The 24,602-nt window shown below is 44.9% G+C and overlaps 1 protein-coding gene across 1 annotated transcript in view; it reads left to right on the forward strand.

Moving 5' to 3' along the window:
* Nucleotides 1-13,179, forward strand: part of FAM8A1 (family with sequence similarity 8 member A1) — a 69,408-nt gene extending 56,229 nt beyond the window's left edge. The window contains exons 4-5 of the mRNA XM_030211353.1: nucleotides 10,576-10,715; nucleotides 11,576-13,179. Of these exons, the coding sequence (XP_030067213.1) occupies nucleotides 10,576-10,715; nucleotides 11,576-11,720 (285 nt within the window). The 3' untranslated portion in view covers nucleotides 11,721-13,179. The remainder of the gene's footprint in view (nucleotides 1-10,575; nucleotides 10,716-11,575) is intronic.
* The last annotated feature ends 11,423 nt before the right edge of the window (nucleotides 13,180-24,602 follow it).

Consider the following 24,602-nt stretch of genomic DNA (forward strand, 5'->3'; position numbering starts at 1 on the left):
GTGGATGAACTAGAGAACAGAGGTAGGCGCAGTAATCTGCGGTTGATTGGCCTACCTGAGTCGATTGGGGACTCTGTGCTGGCAACAGCTGTGGAACAATGGCTGAAAACAGAGTTCGCTCTGTCGGACCATGCGGGCGGCCTGTGTTTGGAGAGGGTGCATCGCGTAGGTCGGAATCAAGATGGCCGCCAGGCCCCGCGCGCGGTGATCCTGAAAGTGCACAATTACCTGCATAAACAAGAGAAATTGAATGGGTACCGCATAAAGCGAGATGACACAAAATATGAGGGACACCAGATCAGAATTTTTCAGGACTACTCAGCCTCCCTTCAGGAACGCCGGAAGAAATTCACGCCGCTGTGTCGCCGGCTTCACGCGCTACAGACAAGATTTATGCTGATATATCCAGCAGTACTTAAGATCCGTCATGAGGGTCGCTGGAAAACGTTTGATTCCGCAGAAGCGGCGCACACATTCATCACGGAGCTAGAGCAGCGCCCGGCAGATCAGAACGAACAGAGGAGAGAAGTCTGAACCTTCTTCAAGGTCTGCATTTTTTTAAGGGGCGAAGGCTGAAAGTTTTGCACCTTCTAGGGCGGGGAGGCCTCGGGCATAGAAGGGGCTCCTCTTAGAGTAATAGACTGGATGCATAGGGTTCAGGAATTAGGATGGTTGATAGGGTCAGGGGGGAATAAGGGGAAGTTAGGGGAGGGGGGTTGGTCAAAAGAGGGATACACGCAGGAACTACATGTACAATATAGAGTTTTTGATAGAGGTAGGCCGCCCATGGTTTGGGTCGTGGGAGACACAGTGGGGAGAACAGTGGCGAATATGGATAGCCTCCTGAGTAAGGCTGGGTGCTCAGGAGACATAGGCTGGCAGAACATCACAGGCACCCCGTCACTGACCCATTCCTGCTCAGAATAATGTGCGCATAATCTCCTGGAATGTGGGAGGGATCTCTTCCCCAATCAAGAGAACAAAAATTTTAACAGCTTTACACAGACATGGGGCGGGGATAGCTTGCCTCCAGGAGACCAGATTGTCTCAAGAGGAACACGAGAAACTGAACCGACATTGGGTAGGAGAAGTGTTTTGCTCACCAGCCACGGGAAGGAGAGGAGGAGTAGTGATATTAATCCATAAATCACTAATGTGTTCAGCTAAACTTGAGTTTAGAGATGCCGAGGGGAGACTAGTGGGGATAAAGATCAACTTACAGGGGAGAGAGATGCTAGTGGTGTCAGCTTATGGCCCCAATACAACAGCCACAGGCTTCTTTGCAGAGGTCTTGGCGAAATGCAGGGGACACAGCACACTTCCCTTGATCCTAGCTGGGGACATGAACCAAGTCATGGATGCGGCCCTGGACCGCTCCAAATCCCAACAAGCGCAACCCGCGGCTCCACCTTCCATATTAGGAACATTTTGTCATGAGATGGGACTGGTAGATCCCTGGAGAATATTACATGGAGAAGAGAGGGATTACACACATACATCCAGGGTCCATCGGACACAGTCCAGAATCGATTATGTTCTTATGTCGCAGACTGAGTTCTCCAGGGTAATAAATGCCACTATAGGCCCAGAGGAAATCTCAGATCACTCTTTAATCTGGGTGGATCTAGAACCAGCCCCCTTTTTTCAACAATCCCCGGGGTGGAGGTTTCCGGCATATTTGTTCACGTCCAATGACTTCAAAAAGTATTTACAACAGAAGTGGGAGGAATTTGCCACACATAATCGAGAACATCAGGAAGACGGGGTCCTGTTTTGGTCCACGGCGAAGGCCATGCTCAGGGGTGAGACCATAGCTTATGTCAGCAAGAGGAACCGACAAATTGCCCGGAGAATAGTTATATTGGAGAAACAGCTTAGAGAGGCGAGGCGAGCGTATGCCGGGGCACCGACACGGACAAATTATGACACACTTATGTCTACCAGAGTGGCGCTCAATAGCCTTCTGCATGAGCGGATAATGCGATCACTCCTGTACAAAAAATACAAACTACACAAATTTGGAGACAAAGCGGGAGGGATGGTAGCTAGACTAGTGAAGGGCACACGCAAACCGCATTACATCACAGCACTCCGCTCTAAAGCTGGAGGAATAACACGTGACCCCAAGGAGATTGCAGACAATTTTTATCAGCACTTTGCAAAATTATATAAAGGGAAACAAGAGCACGTAGGGACCCGGGAGACCATACAAGGATATTTGAAAGGGGCGGGACTAAAGAAAATTTCCACGGATCAAGCAGCCCTCCTTGGTGCCCCGGTGTCAGCCAAAGAAGTACAAAAGGCGATAGGCTCACTGAATCTATATTCAGCTCCAGGGCCTGATGGCCTCTCAGGAGAGTTTTACAAATTGCTGAACACACAGATCGTAGGGCCCCTGACTGAATACTTGAACACAGTGGTAGAAATGGGACATTTCCCTCCACACGCAAACACAGCACTCATAAGTTTGATCCCCAAAAAAGACAGAGATCAACTGAACCCGGGATCCTACAGACCTATCTCCCTGATTAATGTGGAGGTCAAGCTCTTATCACTCATCTTGGCAGAAAGATTGGCGCCCCTGATGCCCCGTCTTATCCATGAAGATCAGATAGGCTTTGTCCGGGGGCGTCAATCGGTCCTGAACACACGCAAATTGATCCTGGCATTATTGGCCAATTCCCCTCCAGGCACACAGAAAATGGTGGTCAGTTTAGACGCAGAACGTGCATTTGACCAGGTAGAGTGGCCATTCCTGTTTGAGACACTTAAAGACATAGGGCTACACGGGTGGTTTGTTAATGCGATAGAGACACTCTATGCGAGCCCACGAGCAATGCTCCGAGTCAACGGACTCAGAACTTCAGGATTCGATATCGGGAGAGGCACTCGTCAAGGCTGCCCTTTGTCCCCACTGCTTTTTCTTTTAACGTTGGAACCTCTTTTAGTAAAGATTAGAGCACAACGTAGGATAGCAGGGATAGAGATTGGCAAGAGAGAGTTGAAAGTACTGGCATACGCGGATGATGTCGTAGTACTTCTGAGTGACCCACAGGCTTCACTAGAGTGTCTCCTGCACACCATTAAAGAATATGGAGATCTTTCAGGCTATTCCCTTAATAAATCTAAGTCTAAGGCCATAGCATTAGACGACACACTACAATCAGGCTGGAGAGGGGAATTCCCATTACAATGGGCGGCAGGTCAATTGAGATATCTGGGGGTGGTCATCCCTAGGGACCTGGAGACACTATATGAGGCAAACGTAAGACCCTTACTGACCAAAACTAGACATCTGCTGAAGTTGTGGGGAGCCTGCCCCTTATCGCTCTCGGGCCGCATAGGATTGTTTAATATGATGATAGCCCCTAAGTGGCTGTATCTGTTCCAGATGCTGCCCCTATACATGAAGAGAGGGGACGAGAGGGCTTTACATCGTGCGGTGCAGACCTTTCTGTGGAATGGGAAGAGACCCAGGCTCCCAATTCATATACTCCAGAAGCCGAGGCCACAGGGGGGGATGGGATTGCTCAACATAAGACATCTCACCATAGCAAGTGCAATGAGACACATTAGGGACTGGCTAGTGGGAACAGACGATTTTTCAGTGATAGAACTGGAAAAGACAATGGCCCCTACGGTGCATCTGGGATGGAGATTACATGCCCCGGGAGGAGGGTTAAACACAGGAGAGGGCCAAAACCCTTTGATTGAAGCAGCAAGAGCAGCCTGGAAATGGCTATGCAAACGACACAGATTTGACTGGCGGGCCACCCCTTTCTTGCCACTGCAACATAATCCGGATTTCCCAGAAGGCTCCTCGTCGGCGGCATTCCGTCGATGGAGAGCGCTGGGGATCCAGTACATATATCAGTTGGTGACAGACGAAGGGAAATCGAGATCGTTCGCAGACCTACAACAGGAATTTGGACTCACAGAGAGAGACCGTTTTGCCTATCTTCAGATGAGTCATTATGTCGCAGCTCTGGGATGGATTAATTTGAGTGAAGACGTCCAGGACATACTGAATTCGGCACTGACCTTGGGAGCCCAGAATGCAGTACCGCTTAAATATCATCACAGATTTTTGCAAGACACGGCTGAAGACATAGATTTTCAGGCAAGGGCACAGAGTTGGGCCAAAGATCTAACACCAGAAGTGACAGCAGAGCTTCTGCAGAAATATTTGACCACCATACGGTCACGCTCTATTTTCAATCGCTATTGGGAGATGGATTACAAATTTATACTCAGACTGCACATATCACCATCACGAGCCTATAAGGCTGGCTTTGGGGACTCTGCTGCAGGCCCCTGGTGTGGCCACACCCCAGCAACATTAGGACACATGTTCTGGTTTTGCCATCAAGTGGGATCGTTTTGGACTCGAGTAATTGGCGAAGCACAGAGGTACTGGAGCCACCAGATCAAAAGTCAGCCATTGATGTTGTTTGGGGATTACAGGTGGGCCCGCCCCGCCCCTCCAGGCCTGGGGGCTTTCATACGAAGAACCATACTGATGGGTAAGAGAACCATTTTATTACACTGGAGAGAAGAAAAGGGCCCAACGGTGGGAGCATGGAGATCTCAAATGATCGGATTATTGAGCTTAGAAAGACGTGGGATTTCGGACATGTCCTCAAAGGAAGGAAAACAACTGCAGAAGATCTGGGCGAACTTTTGGGACACTTTGCAACCCACAGCTCGAAGTAGAATACTGAATTAGGGATGGCGGGAACCTGCTACTGTTTATTTGTGTGAACTGGTACTTACTCCTGTGTGTGGGGGGGGGGGGGAAAGGGGGGGAGAAGGGTAAAAGGCACAGTATCTGATAAACTCACCATGCTGTACAGTAAGTGAGAGAGACTTCTCACGGAGCCAATGACTGAGAGAAAACACATGATCCCATAGAGAGTTAGCAGAGGAGGCGGCGGCTGGCGAGGGGCCATAAGAAACAAGGCCCCTCGCGGAAGAGAATACAGAAAGGAACTGTGATGCCTCAGACTTGACATTGGCTGTGCTGATTGAACTGAACAGCGGAACACTGGTGGGGTGCCTTAGAGTTATTAAGTTAAAGTTGACTGTAAAGGATGGGAATAGTTGGGATTGGGAGGGGGAGGGATGTTGGGGATTATAATATATATAATGTTAGCAACGTACAGTTAATGTAAAACTTTCAAGATATCTGCTTAAGTGGATGTGTATACGTCATGCTCTTATCATAATAAACAGATTTAAACATATGTCATAACACTTTTTGCACATGACATAGAGTTCTCAGCACTACAAGTAAAGTGAGAAAAGAACTCCAATTTAAAAATAGAAAAGAATTGAAAACATTCAATAGTCTCACAAGTTACTGTACAGTCTTGCTAATCATTGCAGGTACTGCACTGTGTCTAGTCCAGTCACTACAGACTTCATTGGCTATTAAAGGCTTTTAGATAAAAGTAAGTTTTGAGACCTGACAGAAGGTTAGCATAGAAATGTTCAGATCGTAGGGAGTGTGGCAGAGAATCCACAGCAAGGGAGAGAGAGGAAATATGTACTTGTTCCAAACTCTCTTGAATTCAGATACTGTTTTCATCTCCACCACTTCCACCAGGAGGCTGTTCCACAAATTGATCAGCTTTTCCATGAAGAGAACGAAGGCATTGGGACTGTGTATACAGAATGGTCAGAACTTTGAAGTGTATTTTGTGTACAGTTGGGGGAGCAAATGAAGTTGTTTCAATAACAGTCACATGGTCCCATCATTTTACATGACAGTGAATATGAGCAGTTGTGTGTTTGCAAAATTTGCAATCATTTTAGATTTGATTTAGTTATATTAGTATGGACAATATTGCAATAATTGTAGCATGAGTTTGTGAAAGCATAGAAAAGTATACGTAGCTCTAAGTTGCCGAATCTGTTGGAAAAAGGAAAGGGATGAGGCAAGAATTACACCAAGTTATTTAAATGAGGAAACAATGTCGACTGGGTGGTGAAAAAGAATAGGGACATGAGTTGGAGGAGGTAAGGAAACAGTAACCCAGCAGGCTGTGGTCTTCTCTGGATTTAAAACAAGACACTGTGTTTGAGCCAAGCAGCCACATCATGCAAACAGAGTTGCAAAGGTTGACGGTAGGGCGATTTGTGATCAGTATAGTGTACAAGTAATATCATCTGCATAGTAACATGATAAAATCCCATGGGTCTGAATCAGGGTGGTGAGAGGACTAAGAAAAAGATTAATAGCGAGGGGGAAAGAATTGAGCCCTGAGGGACACCATAACTAATAGACTGCGAAGTGGAGTTTGATGCTGAAAAGGAAACTACAAAGTGCAATCTTGCAGATAAGATGAAAACCACTTTAGAACTGACCTACCAGTACCAAGAAAGTATATTGAGAATGACAAGATCAAAAGCAACTGGTATCTCAAATGATACAATGAGAGCAATAAAATCGGTTTCAAGTTTAGCATGAAGTTCACTGATTAATGAGGTTAGAATTGTTTTCGTGCTGAAACCTGATTGTCGAGAGTGTAAGGCATTTTGAGAATCTATGAGATTGTAGCTGACTTTGGAATATAATGAGGTGGTTTTATGTCCTTTAAAAGTGGACTAACATAGCTATACACCATTTTATCCAAAATCCTTTTGGAAAGAGGGAATCCAAGATGGCTAATATCCTGGGTAAACCTTGTGGATAGTCAAGAGGAATGATTCCTATGTTCCCTAGCAAGTTCTCATCTTTCTGGACCTATTGATGTCCTTTGTCCACCGGCCAGTACAGGTTGAAGCTTCATTTGGAGTGAAGAACAAGAAATGTGTGGAGGAGGTAGCATTATCTTTTAAGGCCTTCCTTGAACCCTAAAAGAATTCCTCCCATTCCCTGGGAGAGCAAGAGCCAGTGATGACCTGATAGTTGTGTTGACCCCAAAAGAAACCTCTTAAGAAGGTCTGGGATGCCATGGTGGAAATGGGAGCTCCAATGACTGTTGAAAATGCTGCAAAAAGGAACATCCTGGGAATATGCATGCTACCAGCACTGCTAGTCTTGAATATCGACCCTTGATTGCAGTGGGGAAAAGGAAAAAGGAGCTGGATAAGGTGGGATTTGAGTTCTGATACCCATCTTGAAGAACTGTTGGTTATAGCTAGCCTATCTGCCTTACTTATTTCAGCAACATACTCTTTCACATTTGGTCAGTTCACCTCAGCATGGTTTTGCTGGGTGAAGTGTGATGTTTGGGCTTTGTTTTTTGGGTGTTGGCATTCTTTACAGAATGTGTTGCACATTTGTGTGCTTACACTGCTGAAATTTCCAAATTTTAATATTAAATGTGAATTTATAATCCTGACAAACACCTGCCAGTTTTTGAGAGCAAGATCTCCCCTTTGCAGGCAGCTATCATTGTCTTCATTAAGTATGTAGGAAAAAATGGTATACTAGAAATGCTTTCAAAAGAGAATTTGCAATTTTTCTACATTCTTTACTGTTCTGCCTCTTGATTTACATTTTGAGATTCTGAAATGTTCTGCTGAAGCCTTCCCACCTGTGGTATATCCACCTATACCACTCACCTTTATAAAAGAAGGGTGATTTGGAAGAGGGAGCAGTGGATAAGAATATTATGCTAGATAACCATGACTTAATTTGCAATTCTGGAGACCACAGGAAAGACAAGTAATGAGGTCATTCTATGACATTTACTTTAGTTCCTTAAAGAGTGGCCCATTTTGTTTTATAATCAGAGAGTTGAAGTCTTCCATTATCTAAGTTATCTGACCAAGGAGAAGTATCAATCCTTTGAGTTTTTCAGGAGCATTGATTTCTCTAGGGGCTGCCTTTTTTTCTTGAAATACCTTACAAAATGTATTGCTTAATATGAGGTATTTTGATCCTGAGCAATTGATAGTATTTGTTTTTGGTGGGTTTATTTTTTGTTTTCTTTTTTATTGGAGAAACTGTAATTGGAAATCCTAGTACCCTTAGGTGAACATAAATGGATGATTCTATGGCTCCTCTTTGCTTAACATTAAGCTCACAAGAACAGCATCATGGCATGTTATCTACCACAAAGCCCAGTACATAACATAAGCTTTGTAGCAGGTAACATGCCAAAATGTTGCTGTTACTCACTAAATATTAACTTTTTTTTCTCCTTCTTTATTATCTTCCTGCTTGCCCCCCTCCCCCCATTGTGAGCGCTTATTTCTGAGGGGTTAATGGGTGTGTTTCTTGGTTATCTGTATTTTGTTTTTGTTTTATTGTGTTAATTTCTGTCAACATATATGAAATTCTAAAATAATTCTTCATGAGTTACTATTTCTCCTTTGTGGTATATATTTAATTATATACTCTTGTGAAAATGTATGGCTAAAACTAAACAGACGTTGGAAGCTGGGATAATCTAAAAGCTTATGTGTTCATATTTGTTAAATGTAAGGCGCTATGGTGGAGTCTGTTGCCTGTAGATGACTGTTCATTGGAATCTCTGTGCTTCAGTATATTCAAGATTGTAAAGTAGTAATTATCTAGTAAATTCAGATTTTACTCTCCTTAGATTAGATTAAGTTAGAGTAACACTGGATTTACGGTTTATAAAACCACATAGTTGAGACGTGGAGCGGTCCATATGTGGGTTGTTTTAAACCATGCATCCTTTTGGTACCTGACACATCTTTCTAGCAGATATTTTTGAAGCAGAATGCTTCACAATGGAGAGAAAATGAGGTGCAATATTTTACAGAAATCCACTTTTATTTTGTGTTCCGTGTGGTCCTAGCAATGTTTGGGTTTTTTTTCTGCTTTCTTGTCACATAAGATTTAGGTATTGAGATAAAGAAAAAAATGTTATTTCTGCTTTCATAGTTGTGTAGAAGTCATCTACTTTCTCATGATCCATTTTTCCTTGCCTTATCTTTATGGCATCGATGATCATGATTTTTTCCAAATGTTTATTACCTTGGGAGCAGAATCTATATGCATACACATAAGTCACAAGTAGGGCAAGTTGGTATCTGTCTGCCATTGGAGGGGTGTTGATGTGTACCAGCTCAAATACACACACTGCAGAAGTAAATTCTAAAGGGTTTTGGTGGCCACACTGATGAAAGAAAGCTTAACCATTGGTCTTCCATGAAGCATGTTGATGTATAGAGGGCCTGGGCAGATTATGGTTTGCTGTGTGGCATGGGGGAAGGCAGCAAAGTGGCAGAATTGCTGGTACAATCTGTAACATGGTATTGCATGGTGTAGATGGACACAGTAGTGGCAGCATGGCAGGGAGAAACTGTCTGCATCATTCTGTGATAGGTTAGTGTTTCTGTAAGTGAATATTTCTTATGAAAATGAAGCTGCTATTTTATTAGTTGTAAAGATATCAGTTACTTTGATTTAATTTCACCAGAATATGCACAGTAGTCCCCCCCCCCCCCCCTTCCTCCAGTAACTCACCCCCTTTTTGGGTACAAAAGCTCCAGAGCATCCCTGTCATTTGTTCTGCATGGGACATTTCTATGGGCTATTTTGTTATTTGCATTACATGGGATATATGAACTATGCATAGACCCCTGAAATGGGCAAAGTGGTCATTGAAATAGTGGCCACCATTGGACAGCACGTTGGATCTGGTTTCATAGCATAGATTTTACAGTCTTTTTAAAAATTTTGAGTAATATACAAAGGACTGTTAGAATCGGTAAGTATATCTTATGCCGATAGTAAGAGGCTGGTATTGCTCATGCATATATGTATTTTAATTGAAATTGATTTGATATTTGCCCCCTGCTTTTGCATTGTGGGTGGTTTGTCTTGTGGTGCTTTATTGGTTTGGTGCTTAACAACTTCCAAACTTCTTCAATTTTAAAAATACCATTCTTGAAGAAGCTATCAATTGGTGTGTTCACAAACGTAAGGGTGGAATTAAGGCTGATGAACCATGACATGCCACCTTAAGCTGTTTTATACCTTTGATCATAGTCCTGACAAAGCCACCTCAGGAAGAAGACACGTTTTGAATAAACATACCATAACTTATTGCTGGAATAACTTTGTGCCTTTTTCTGGTTTTCCATCTAGCAGCTTGTCTTCCAATTTTAGTTCTGAATACTGCAGTTTATATAGCACCTTAAAGCATGTCTCACAAATATCAGTTGGAATAAAACATACAGTAATACAACAACAAAATGATTTCCTAGATTGCCAGAATCAGGTCATTTATTATGCATTGACAGGAATCGTTAGTAAAATTATTCTATACAGTAGCAAGCACAGAAAATAAATGGTTAGAGCAGCAACCTGAGAACCAGGGAAGCAAGGGTTCAGATCCCACTGACACTCGTTGTGACCTTGGGCCAGAGACATAATTCTCTTATTTCTTCAGCCACAAACTTACCCCCCCCCCCCCCCCCCCCCCCCCCCCCCCACTGTTTACAAAGTCGTGCGGCTTTGTAAATAGGGGGGGTTAGATTAGAAGCCTTTTGGGCTTCTGTGTCTGAATTTCTCTCCTTGAGGTCAAGTTTGAAAAGTCAAGTAATTTAAATAAAAATAGTTCAAAATTTGAGTTATTTTGTTTTTCTTGTAAGATCATATGCATTTGGGGAGCAGGAGGTGCAACACCAGGAAAGTTTCTTCTTGGGCTTCGAGTTGTGACCTGTGATACATCAATCCTTATGGCACCTAATCGTGTGTTAGTGATTCCATCTTCAAATGTTAGCATAACAGCGTAAGTATATTTCAGCTTTTCACTTAGTCTTATCTCCTTTAGCATGTCTGCACATCCTTGTAAAATAGTGTCATGCATAACTTTAATTATGCTTATAGGAACACTGTCATGTTCAGGGATTTTAAAATCTGAAGCCTTATTTGTAAGCGATAATATGCACACACATCCCTCTCTTCCCCCCCCCCCCCCCCCCAAAAAAAAAATAAAAATAAAAAACATATAACACTAATTTTGTTTTAAACCTGGATAGGGAGGGGATGGCATGAGTACACACATTCTCAACTCTTATGCAGTTTCCTCTTCCTCACCCTGCAGCCATCACTGAATTTCCCTTAGCCCCATTCAGCCCAATTCTCTGTCTCCTCCTCATGCCACTGTCTTCTGAAGATAATGATGCCTGTTCACAGGCTGTCACCAGCCAAGGAAATCTATCAAGGCAGTATGGGTGGAAGGGGAGAAAATTGGTTTATTTGAAACAGTGGTTGTGGTTAGTAAGGTAGATTTTAAGGTGTCCAAAAGATTAATCTTGTGATCCCCAGTATTTTACCTGAAATACCTTTTATTTCTTTGAGCCTTTGGCATGTGGATTTTTTTTTTTACATCTCAGTGAAAGCCTGAACATTTGGGGCTTGTTAGTCATGTGACACTGGCATATATTTAGTTATTTTCAAGCAGCAGAAACAGAACAGCTACTGAATATGTGCTATCTGAAATTTCCATTTTAGCAACCCTGGCTGGGGTCCCTTTAAACAGTTATAGTAAATGTATAAAGTAACTGTATGTAGACAGTGTTAACAGTAGAAAAATCTAAGTACAAAATATTGGATATCTTATACATTCCTTTTTCTGTTTCTCTCTAGGTCTACAATCCGAGCCTTGATCAAGAATTTTTCCATTGCTTTCTTCTTTCCTGCATTTATTACTCTGCTATTCTTCCAGCATAACCGTACAGCTTATGACATTGTGGCCGGCACCATTGTTATAAAGAGAAATGGCATCAGATGATGCAAAATCAAGAACAGGCTGGGACCTGCACTTCACTGGGGGTTCTGTGAAGGACTTCTATATCCACAGGCAAAACTGGCTAAAGTTGAAGAGATTGTGAAGTTACAGCTGTGTAGCACAAGTTGGTCTGACACACAGGTGCACATCTAAAGCATTGAATGAATCTGTGAATACTAAGCAAGTTTTTCAGCATACAGAAAGAGGGGAGTGGGGGGTCAGGAAATCTTCTATTTCCAAATGTGAGCATTGTAGAAATCACATATATCCGTTATCTATCCATTGTTTTAATGAGCTAATAGTATTTTTCTCACAAGGAGGAAAAGGCACTTTTACTGGAAATAATGCCCTTACGATCTCCAGATTGGGAGATGCCATTTTTATGGCAGATCAAGATTGTGACTCTTATAGTGTTTTGAAATTGCCTATGCAAAATGTCTTGCAGATGAGGCTTTTAAGAAAACTCATTCTTTTGAAACTCCTCTTAGTAAACCTATATAGGTTTGATATTAACACATGAATGGATTTTTCTGGGTGGACTAGGTCGTTTTCCGTTATCAGCATCACTTGGTGCCTACTGATCAGTCCATATTTTACTTGTAACTATATTCCTCCTCTTACGGCTTTTAGTTTTCATATAAATATGAGATTGGGATAAAGTTGTTTTTTTCCAGTGGATCATTTCTAAGTATTAAAAACCACATGCTGATGCAACATTCTTGAAGAACTTTTTATGTATTTGAATTGGACTGTAAATCTACATTCAGGGGTTTTCAGAATACTTAATTACTTTCATTTTTTTTGTTGAACTAAATTGAAACTACTTTTAGAGAAGCATTATTGCTCCTATTGTGATAATAGAATACCAAAATCTTTTTTTTCTGAAGTTGTCAAGTGTTTGAGGTATTACCAAGAGCATACCAGTAAGATTCTAAAAGCTTAGGGTTTTTTTACTTTTGTGATGTAATTTCACTTTGTTTCTAAATGCATGAGCACCTGAAAGGTTCTGTAACTAATGATATAAATTAGAGGACATTAATATAGCAATGTAAAGACGATCAGTGCCCACCTCCAGGTGATGCGGAGGAGGGGCGCACATTAAAATAGGTTCCACTGGCCAGTGATGGGCCTATGAGCTGTTCAACATTCTATGAGTAGAAGGTGTGCAGAGAAGAGGACAGCAGTGCAGAATATTAATATTACCTCTTATATACTGTAAGAGATAGAGGGCTATTCCAAGGGCAGCAACAGTATATGCTCTTCAGCATTTGTAATGTTTGCCTTAGCCTTAAAGGTGGATCAAAAACATACATTTATAATCTGATTATTAGTCTAAACTTTTTACCAGAAAAATTTGACCATACTGATTGATTTTAAACCTGTTTTTGAAGAAGACATTTTAAATATGTTTCTACAAAATTGTGCCAAATAAAAGCAAAACAAAGGAGTGTTGAAAATGTTTTGCTTTCGTTAGCCTGTGTTTCTTTTTTGGCTGATCTGTATTCTTTGTGTATAATGGTTATACATGCACAACTTCCTTTTTCCTTGTCATCAAGCAGATGAAGCCATTACGTATGGGTTGTGTCCATCAACCAGCAGGGGGAGATAGAGAGCACTCAAAAACCATAGTGCCTTATGGCCAGCTAGCTTCACTGCCTCTTCAGTATTCTCTATCTCCCCAAGCAGGGTGGTTGCAGCTTGTTCAAGCTCCTTCAAAATTCTGCCTGGGGGTGCTCCTGTGCTTTGCCAGTTGTTAGACGGGGTGTTGAGGCTATTGCAGCTTCACTTTAAAGGCACATAGGTTCGCCCTTTCCCTGCCTTACCCATCCCCCCCAGTGGATGTGGACATATTCGCTTTTCCCTGTCCTTTCCCACTCTCAGTGGATGCAGGCACATTGGTTCGCCTTTCCCTGCCTTTCCCACTTATGCCTCTTTTGCTGTTCCATCTACTTTCCTCAAAGCGTTAAAAAAAAAAAAGTTGCGTCACGCTTTAGCACTGCGACCTTAAGAAAGAGGTTTTCTTCACATTCTACAGTGTGACCGGAGCTTTGATACTCGGTCCAGTTGAGGTAAGAGTGTTTTCCAGCTCCTCCGGGGAGGGCCCGCGATCGGGACGTTTTTGGCGCTATTCGCCATTTTGAATTTTACCGCCGTTTTCGGCAATGGCTGCAGAGGTTGTGAAGCGCTGTTCTAACTGTGGCAAGCGCAAATCCGCAGCAGGGCTCTGTAAAACGTGCTGTTCAGGCGTAAGAGCCGGCCCGAGCATTGCGAGCGATGATTCTTCCCGCTCGATGGAGCTAGCAGCGGGCGCCATTTTAAATGCACCGCATGGCGCGACCCCCGCTGCGGCGGAGGGTCTTGAATCCGGAGGGGGCCCTCGCATTGAGACTAGCCAAAGAGCTACTAGCCCCGAAATGGAACGGGTGCCCAGGGCAAGTTTTTCTCCCCTGACTTTGTATTATTGTTGCACAAGGCTTATATGCTTAAAAGAGCTCAGCCAAAGGGGTCTGCTATGGCTCCCATTTCTGCCCCTCCCGTGGATTCTGGCCTGAGACTGCCCTCTGAGGCGTTTTTCCCTGATAGCTGGCCGCAAGAGAAGCGCAGAAGGATAAATTCCCCTTCAGACAGTGGCGCGCACCCCCCCCCCCCCCCCCCCCCCATGGTCAGGAGGTGCGGATTCTGAGGGGTCTGGCAGACCTTTGTGGCCGGAAGAGCCAGAGGAAGGTGCAGAGTTGCCACAGGATCCTAATGATCCGTCCGCGGTGAGGATTTTTCACCGTGAGGAGCTACCAGCGCTTATTTCTGGTGTCTTACAGGTCCTCTCTATTGAAGATCCTGGGAGTGGCCCAGCCTCCTCTGGAAATCCGAGGATGGCAAGTACCAAAAAGCCTGCTCGAGCCTTTCCTTTGCATGGCTCCATCCAAGAGCTTATTTCTGCTCAATGGGCTGACCCCGAGGGACCTTTGAAAGTTTCCGGAGCAATGGGGCAATAATACCCTCTACGTGAGGAGCATTTGGCTCGCTTTGCAATGCCTAAAGTAGATGCCCTAGTCACGGGTGTGACAAAGAGAACTACCCTTCCTGTTGAAGGAGATGTGGCCCTGAAGGATATGCAAGACCGAAAGCTGGAATCAGCCCTGAAACGGTCCTTTGATATTGCAGGTCTCACGATTCAGGCATCTGCATGCAGCTGCTATGCTGCTAGAGCCTGCCTGGCATGGTTGCAACAGGCAGTTGAACAGCCCGGTGACGGAGCGGAGCCCTTGTCTGAGGTGGCTCTGCAGATGGAGTCGGCCTTGTCCTTTTTGGCTGACGCCCTTTATGATATTGTCAGAGCTTCGGCTAAACAGATGGCTGTAGCAGTGGCAGCTCGCCGTCTTCTGTGGCTACGGCATTGGGCGGCGGACATGGCCTCTAAGCAAAGGTTGGCGAAGTTGCCCTTTCAAGGCCTTCTCCTGTTTGGTGAGGAGTTGGAGAAAATTGTGAAAGGCCTGGGAGATGCTAAACCCCAGCGCTTACCCGAGGATAGGCCGCGGCCTCCCTCCAAGGGTCAGGCGGTTCACTCCTCTTAAAGACCTCGCTTCCATGAAGCTAGAAGGTACCGCCCGGGGCGTTCTGCTGGGTCCACTTCTCGTGGCCGGTTTCAGCAGAGGAACTCCTTTCGCTCAGACAAACGTTCCGCAGCAGCTGGCTCAAGACCTGGAGTTCAAGGGCGACCCTCTCAATGATGGTGCGCCAGCCCCTGTTATAGGAGGACGTCTTTCCCTCTTTCTCGAGGAGTGGGCCAAGATTACCTCAGATCAGTGGGTCTTGGACCTGATCAGAGAAGGATACCGAATAGAATTCAATGCCCCGATAAGAGATGTGTTTGTGGAGTCCCGATGCGGTTCTGCCGTCAAATGGGCGGCGGTAGAGGAGACCTTACAAGGCTTGATTTGCATAGGGGCGGTTTTCCCCCATGCCTCCCGCCGAATTCGGCTGCGGCCACTACTCCATTTACTTTGTGGTGCCGCGAAAAGGTGGGTCTTTTCGCCCTATTCTGGACTTAAAAGAATTAAACAAGTCCTTGAGAGTGCGGCATTTCCATATGGAAACCCTGCGCTCCGTCATTGCTGCGGTACAGCCAGGAGAGTTTCTCACGTCTCTAGACCTGAAAGAAGCTTACTTGCACATACCAATTTGGCCCCCGCACCAGAGGTTTCTGAGGTTTGCGGTGTTGGGAAAACATTTCCAGTTCCAGGCCTTGCCTTTTGGCCTCGCCACAGCTCCCCGAACCTTTTCGAAGGTAATGGTGGTAGTAGCTGCTTTGCTCAGGCGAGAAGGTATCAGGGTTCACCCGTACCTAGACAACTGGCTCATCAGAGCGGACTCCGCAACAGAGAGCCATCAAGCTACAGCCAGAGTGGTCTCAGTACTGCAATCTCTGGGCTGGGTCGTCAGTGTGGCCAAAAGTCACCTGACCCCCTCTCAATCTCTAGAATATTTGGGGGCACTGTTCGACAGAGACTCAGGATATGTATTCCTACCCGAGCAAAGGCGGTGCAAGCTTCAGAATCAGGTCCGTCTGCTCCTGAGGATGCCCCGCCCGCGAGCTTGGAACATTGTCCAGCTGTTGGGATTGATGACGGCCACCTTGGATTTGGTGCCCTGGGCGACCTGAGACCTCTGCAGTATTTCCTGCTTCAACGATGGTCTCCAGTATCTCAGGATTATCAATGCAGACTCTCTTGGCTCCCTGCGGCCCGACTCAGCATGGAGTGGTGGCTCTCAGCATGCTGTGGCGAGGAATGCCGCTGGCGCGCCCCGATTGGTGCTTAGTGGTAACAGATGCCAGCCTGAAGGGCTGGGGCGCACATTGCAAGGGGAAGCATGCCCAGGGTCTGTGGACACCTGACGAGTCGGAGTGGTCCATCAACCGCCTAGAGTTGAAAGCGGTGTTTCAGGCGCTTCTGGCCTTTCAAGTGACCCTGGAAGGATTGGCTGTCAGAGTAATGTCGGACAACACGACAACAGTGGCCTACATAAACCGACAAGGCGGCACTCAGTGCAGAGCGCTAGCCGCGCAGGCCGAACAGATTTGCCACTGGGCCAAGCTGCATCTACAGTTTCTGTCAGCAACTCACATTGCAGGTCAGAGCAACGTGAAAGCCGATTTTCTGAGCAGGCATCAAATCGATCCAGCGGAATGGGAACTGGCAGACGAAGTATTCCTGCAGATATGTGCCAAATGGGGCAAGCCCGTAATGGATCTTATGGCAACAAGCTCAAATGCCAAAGTGGAGGAGTGGCCTAGTGGTTAGGGTGGTGGACTTTGGTCCTGGGGAACTGAGGAACTGAGTTTGATTCCCGGCACAGGCAGCTCCTTGTGACTCTGGGCAAGTCACTTAACCCTCCATTGCCCGCCGCATTGAGCCTGCCATGAGTGGGAAAGCGCAGGGTACAAATATAACAAAAATAAAATAAAGTCCCGTGCTTTTTCAGCAGATGGAGAGATCCTCACTCAGCAGGATTGGATGCCTTGGCTCAACCCTGGCCGCTGGGCCTCCTGTATGTGTTTCCTCCGTGGCCCTTGATAGGGCGTGTGCTCCTGCGGATTCGGCTTCACCCAGGAGAAGTGGTTCTCATCGCCCCGGATTGGCCCAGGAGGCCTTGGTATACGGACCTCCGACAGCTGCTGGTGGAGGCTCCCCTTCCTTTACCTCTGGTACCGAACCTGTTGTCACAAGGAAGGTGGCCATGGAGGACGCCTGCCGCTTTGGTCTTACAGCATGGCTATTGAGAGGGCACAATTGAGAGACAAAGGCTATTCCAATAATGTTGTTTCCACTCTCCTGCAGGCCCGCAAGCGGTCCACTTCCGTGGCTTATGCCAGTATCTGGTGCCAGTTTGAGGCTTAGTGTGTTTCAAAAGCAATCACACCCATGTGGGCTCCTGTCTCGCCGAATCTGGACTTTTTGCAGGATGGTGTACAAAAAGGCTTGGCCTATAATTCCCTGCGGGTGCAAGTGGCAGCATTGGCCTCCCTTCGTGGTAAGGTTGCAGGCGTGTCTTTAGCTGCTCATCCAGATGTAGCACGGTTTCTTAGAGGGGTGCTTCGGCTCCGTCCTCCTGTGCGGGCACCTTGTCCAGCTTGGAACCTGGGGCTAGTTTTGAAGGCTCTGCAGGGTTCTCTTTTTGAGCCGCTATGGCGAGCTTCAGAGAAAGATTTGACACTAAAGGCCGTTTTTCTGGTGGCCATTACTTCGGCGAGACGGGTTTCAGAACTCTAGGCGCTGTCCTGTCGAGGCCCATTTCTGCAATTCTCAGAGTCCGGGGTCACAGTTCGTACCGTGCCTTCCTTCATGCCTAAGGTGGTTTCAGCGTTTCACCTAAACCAGCCTATTTTTCTACCCTCCTTTGCTAAGGAGGCGTTTCCAGAATCTTTTGGGCAGTTGCACCTGTTGGATGTGCGCAGGACTCTGTTGCAGTATCTGCGAGTTACTAATTCTTTCAGGACCTCTGATCATCTGTTTGTTTTACTATCAGGTTCTCGCAGAAGGGCTCCAGCGTCTAAAGCCACTATTGCCCGCTGGCTCAAAGAAGCTATCTTTTCAGCTTATCTGCTTGCCAGCCGGCCTCCGCCTGTAGCCTTTAAGGCGCATTCTACAAGAGCGATTTCTTCCTCTTGGGCTGAAACTGGAGCACTCTCTCTTCTTGAGATTTGCAGTGCAGCAACCTGGGCTTCAAAGCTCTCCTTTGCCCAACATTACAGGCTGGATGTGGCTGCTAGGAGGGATGCGCGTTTTGGAGCACAAGTGCTAGCATGTGGTGTGGCTTGTTCCCACCCTATATAGGGATTGCTTTGATACATCCCATACGTAATGGCTTCATCTGCTTGATGACAAGGAAGGGAAAATTAGTTTCTTACCTTGGTAATTTTCTTTCCTTTAGTCATAGCAGATGAAGCCATGAGCCCTCCCTATATGATTTGTCTGTATGATGTGAATCTGTTTCAGGTTCTGTTCTTGTTTCCTGAAGTTCTAATCCTTCCTTGGGAGAAAGTTGGAAAACAGTCTTCAGGATTCTTGTTCACTTATAGGAGGATGAGTTCATTCCCTCCAGGAGGATGTGTGTATTCCCTCCATAAATACAAAGAGGAGGACGAGTTTATTCCCTCCAGGAGAATGTGTTCATTCCCTCCTTTTGGGTTCATGCCCTTGTTATGGGGCCATCGGTCACTGTGAGGAACGTTCATGTTATTCCCATTGTGGTTTGTTATACTGCTTTGGAAGCTTCAGATACTGAAGAGGCAGTGGAGCTAGCTGGCCATAAGGCACTATGGTTTTTGAGTGCTCTCTATCTCCCCCTGCTGGTTGATGGACACAACCCATACGTAATGGCTTCATCTGCTATGACTAAAGGAAAGAAAATTACCAAGGTAAGAACCTAATTTTCCCTTTCCATTAAGTGATAGTAGGGGAGCATCACAAAAAAGGAATAGGATAACAAGTCTGCCAGAATGAACGTTGCCTGGGAGGTTTGTGTTAGCATGTCCAAATGCTTGTACTGTATACATGAATTGCAGTATTCTAGAACTGAATAGTAAAACTAGAAGCACAATATAGTAAGAGGAAGGGATATGCTTTAACATGCATTCAGTTTGTTGGTGCACCTTAAAAAAATCAGTTTGTACAAGTGATTTAATGTGCATTAACTTACAAATTGATGCATATAAAGTCCAAAATGAACCTGAAACCTTTCTTTTTTTGTGCTCCTCCCTAGTAAGTTTTTATTTATATTCATTGTAGACTCCTATGTGAAATGAGCTCAGCACAACCCACAGGCATAGACAAAGGGATAAGATTCTACATATTTATGTAGCCAAGATGAGGACTGGTTGACAGAGAGGCTTATTCAGCCTCTTCCAATAAAGAAACACGTAATACCCTTCCATATTGGTCACATATAAAGTTAAATTTTAAACTAATGGACTGAAAGGCCACTTAGCTACCCTAATTGCCCATTTTAAAATGGAACATTAAATTATGTTCAAGTCTAAATTCTGTGTTCTCCTGTGGCTTAATGAGAAATCAAAGTATATATATATATATATATATATATATATATATATATATATATATATATATATACATCAAATGTTTTTAAAAAAACAACAACTTTGAAAGGTACTAGACTTTTTCATACAAATGTTCTTGTTTTTGGTATTGTATAAAAGTAGTGAAATTGACAAAATGTAATAGGAATGCAATGTTAATTTGTCACAAACTTCCTGCCTGCAGCGCTCACATCTCACAGATCTTAAAGTACAGCACAAGCATCAGAAGAGCAGTGGAATAAGAGTAGCACTGGCACAGAACATGCATGCAACAGCAGCATGTGGGACAGAAAGTGTAATTCACTGTTCCCACCTGGATAAGTGGCCAGGACAGTCCACGTGGGATAAGAGTGGTGAACCTTGGACTGTGGCTCTTCTTCCATTAGTTTACCACCCAGAAGTCATAGCACCCCCCCCACCTCCCTCAGTATGCCACTGACCCTGATCCAAAGCCAGCATTTTCCCCAAATTGTTCTGCGCCCCCCCCCCCCCCCACACACACACACCTTTGTTTTCATGATGCCCACATTTACAGTGGAAGTGTATGTTGTGGGGCTACTGTTAAGACAATGAATATGCTGCCTGTACCATACTACTGCTACAAAGTACAGTATGGAGGCCTGGAGGGGAGGGACTTGGGGTTTATAGGTCTTCCCTCACCAGATCTGTGGCCACTTCCATCCTACCATTCTGTGTTGAATGCTGCCAAATGGTCTTCTGCTATGAGTTTGTGACCTTTGCACTGTGGTACATGTTCAATAAATAACTTAAGAACAAACTGACATTGCAGATATAGTGAAGATTATTCTACAGCTATGCAAACCTTGTATGATCAGACAGTGCTGACCTAGTTGCTTGCGACTATATGAATAGGGAGATACTAATGTTTGTTCTTTTGATGTAATAAAGTATATAATAATAAGTCTGTCTTTCAAGCTAGTAATATAATAAAATTAGTTATGGTGATAGCCATACATGAATAGTGGGCTTAGGCTTGTTTGCACAAGGCTTTCATATGATCTAAACCTACATTGCAATGTGTCTCTCTTGTAAATAGGAATAGTTGTACAAATTCAGTATTGATTTTAGTTTGAAAATTTTACGGAGGTGCTTCAGCTAACCACATGTAAGTCAACTGAATAGCATATTTTACTATTCAGCCAAATACTGAAAAATATTATTTGGCCAAGTACGAATAATGGGCATTGAGCTTTAACATAAGTAACAGTACAGCACCAGATTATTCATACTCAAATTTAGATCTATTTGGCTGAATACAAATAATGTATTTGGGCCCCAAATCAAATACAGATATTCGGCACAACCTTAAAGTTAGCAAGTTTGAAATGCCCTCTCCCCCTGTAAGTGTGTGCTATGCAGCAACCACCTGCAATAAGAAAATAGTCCAGTAATCTTTTTATTTTTTTCTCTTGACGGTTTGTCTGGACAGATCAAATTACTTACCTACCAAGACAGTAACAGCTCCTTTCCTTTAAGAAGCTCTGTGCTTTGTTTCAATATTTTTTTGGGGGGTGGGGGGAGGCTTTTACAATCAATGCTAACGTTTTTAGCTTGTGGTAAAAATCAGCTGGCGGTAAACGCTGAGACACCCATAGAAATATAATGGACATCTCATTGTTTACAGACAGCTGATTTTTAGCATGAGCTAAAAACGTTAGCATGGCTTTATAAAAGGCCCCTGTCCCACCCTTGGCTGGTAGCAGCTAAGCTTCCAGTGCAGGGGTGTAGCCAGACTACAGATTTTGGGTGGGCCTAGGCAAGAAGTGGGTGGGCACCAAGTGTCTGTCCGTCCGTCCGTCCGTCCCCCCCCCCCCCAAAAAAAAAAAATCTCAGCAGGTGGGAAAACGCTTCTTTCCACCTTTTCAGTCTGCAGCAGGTATGTGCAGAAAACAGAGCATGAGCAGGTGCCGGTATCATGGAGAGTACTGTTTTCATTACCATAAAGGAGAAGACTTCAGCTGGCTGAGCTTGGGATCCCTACCAGCTACCACCAAGTGTGTGCTACTGTTGGGTGGGCCTGAGCCCTAAGTTGGTGGGCCGTGCCCCACCCAGGCCTACCTGTGGCTACGCCAATGTTCCAGTGGTGTCTACATTGAAGTTGTACATGCTGATATCATGCCACTGTACCTGTGGCACACATTTGACTTTCTCAGCAGCAAGCTAATTGCATTTATATCTGAGGAAGGAAACATTTTAAAACTGTCTGGAAGCTTGTATTTAAAGGAATTTTGGAAATACGGGATGACTTGTGTGAGAGCAGGTACGAAGCAGTCTCTGAGTGATTCCCCAGCATGGACCTATGTCTCTGCCTCTTTCATGCTGGTAAAAGTATTCACAGTGTAAACAGCATAGGAAATTTTGCCCCACTCGGCAGGAGGCAGTGAGCAAAATACATGGGTGCACATGCAATTACTTACATAAAAAGCTTTGATTATATTGTTCATAGTATATGGTACAAGCAGGTTTGTACAGTCATCTGGTTGAACAATAAGCTGCCTTGAATTTACTAATTTTGGAGTCCCCTTTTAAGAGTCTACTCAGCATTTGACTATTGTTTTTCACCAAGTTGGAAGCCACAGTTTTCCTTCATTGTTTTAACCTTCCTTGACTGTTCCAAATATGAAACTGGATATTGGCTGTTAGTATTCTGTGGTCCAATTTAAGATCTTTTCTATGGTTTCTCAGGTAAAAATACATTTTTTTTTTTTTTTTTTTTTTTTTTGGGGGGGGGGGGGGGGGGGGGTCATATGTTGATCCTATCTTCAGGAATAAAATTCCAGTGAATGATCTATGCAGAATGACCTGGGCTTCCAGCAACAGAAGCGGAATGTGGCTTTTACCCTAGTTTTAGGAGATTAAGCCTTACCTAAAGGGTGTACTAGAATAGGTGCTTATTTCTTAAAGTATTGCTAGGCTATGGGGTCTCCAGGCTGCTTTATTTTTGTTAATAAATGTTTGTGTCCACCTTGAGGAGGAAACTGCCCACCTTCTTTCCTCGAAATGCACCACCTGTTCCTCTGATCCTATCCCCACTAACTTACAAAACACCATCTCTCCTACTGTCACGCCCCTCCCCATCTGTCATATCCTCAACCTCTCTCTCTCCACTGCAACTGTCCCTGACTCCTTCAAGCATGCTGTAGTCACACCACTCAAAAAACCATCACTAGACCCTACCTGCCCTTCCAACTACCGCCACATCTCCCGCCTACCTTCCTCTCCAAGATACTTGAACGTGTACCGTTCACAGCCGCTGCCTTGATTTTCTCTCCTCTCATGCCATCCTTGATCCACTTCAATCCAGTTTTTGCCCTCTACACTCGACGGAAACGGCACTCACTAAAGTCTGTAATGACCTGTTCCTTGCCAAATCCAAAGGTCACTACTCCATCCTCATCCTCCTCGACCTATCTGCCGCTTTTGACACTGTCAATCATAATTTACTTCTTGCTACACTATCCTCATTTGGGTTCCAGGGCTCTGTCCTCTCCTGGTTCTCCTCTTTTCTCTCCCACCGTACCTTCAGAGTACATTCTCATGGATCTTCCTCCACACCCATCCCACTCTCTGTTGGAGTTCCTCAGGGATCTGTCCTTGGCCCCCTTCTTTTTTCAATCTACACCTCTTCCCTGGGCTCGCTGATCTCATCTCATGGTTTCCAATATCATCTTTATGCTGACGACACCCAGCTTTATCTCTCCACACCAGACATCACTGCGGAAACCCAGGCCAAAGTATTGGCCTGCTTATCCAATATTGCTGCCTGGATGTCCAACTGCCACCTGAAACTGAACATGGCCAAGACGGAGCTCATTGTCTTTCCACCCAAACCCACTTCTCCTCTCCCTCCACTCTCTATTTCAGTTGACAATACCCTCATCCTCTCCGTCTCATCTGCCCGCAACCTCGGAGTCATCTTCGACTCCTCCCTCTCCTCTGCACATATCCAGCAGACAGCCAAGACCTGTCGCTTCTTTCTCTATAACATCAGCAAAATTCGCCCCTTCCTCTCTGAGCACACCACCCAAACTCTCTTCCACTCTCTCATTACCTCTCGCCTTGACTACTGCAACCTACTCCTCACTGGCCTCCCACTTAGCCATCTATTCCCCCTTCAATCCATTCAGAACTCTGCTGCGCATCTTATCTTCCGCCTCGACCGATATGCTCATATCACCCCTCTCCTCAAGTCACTTCACTGGCTCCCGATCAGGTACCGCATACAGTTCAAGCTTCTCCTACAAACCTACAAATGCACTCGATCTACAGCCCCTCAATACCTCTCTACCCTCATCTCCCCGTACACTCCTACCCGTAACCTCCGCTCACAGGACAAATCCCTCCTCTCAGTGCCCTTCTCCACCACCACCAACTCCAGGCTCCGCCCTTTCTGCCTCACCTCACCCTATGCTTAGAATAAACTCCCTGAGCCCATACACCAAGCCCCCTCTCTGCCCATCTTCAAATCCTTGCTTAAAGCCCACTTCTTCAATGTCACTTTCGGCACCTAACCATGATACCTCCATTCAGGAAATCTAGACTTCCCCAATTTGATTGTACTTTTGTGTCCTTTAGACTGTAAGCTCCTTTGAGCAGGGACTGTCCTTCTTTGTTAAATTGTACAGTGCTGCGTAACCCTAGTAGCGCTTTAGAAATGTTAAGTAGTAGTAGTGATTTCTATTTATTCATATTGTATTTGTGATATTGGGTTCTGTTAGTCTGTCACTTTGATATTATGTTTTATAATATATATATTATATATATATTAA

This window comes from Microcaecilia unicolor, chromosome 1, assembly GCF_901765095.1.
Source record: "Microcaecilia unicolor chromosome 1, aMicUni1.1, whole genome shotgun sequence".
Taxonomy (NCBI): domain Eukaryota; kingdom Metazoa; phylum Chordata; class Amphibia; order Gymnophiona; family Siphonopidae; genus Microcaecilia; species Microcaecilia unicolor.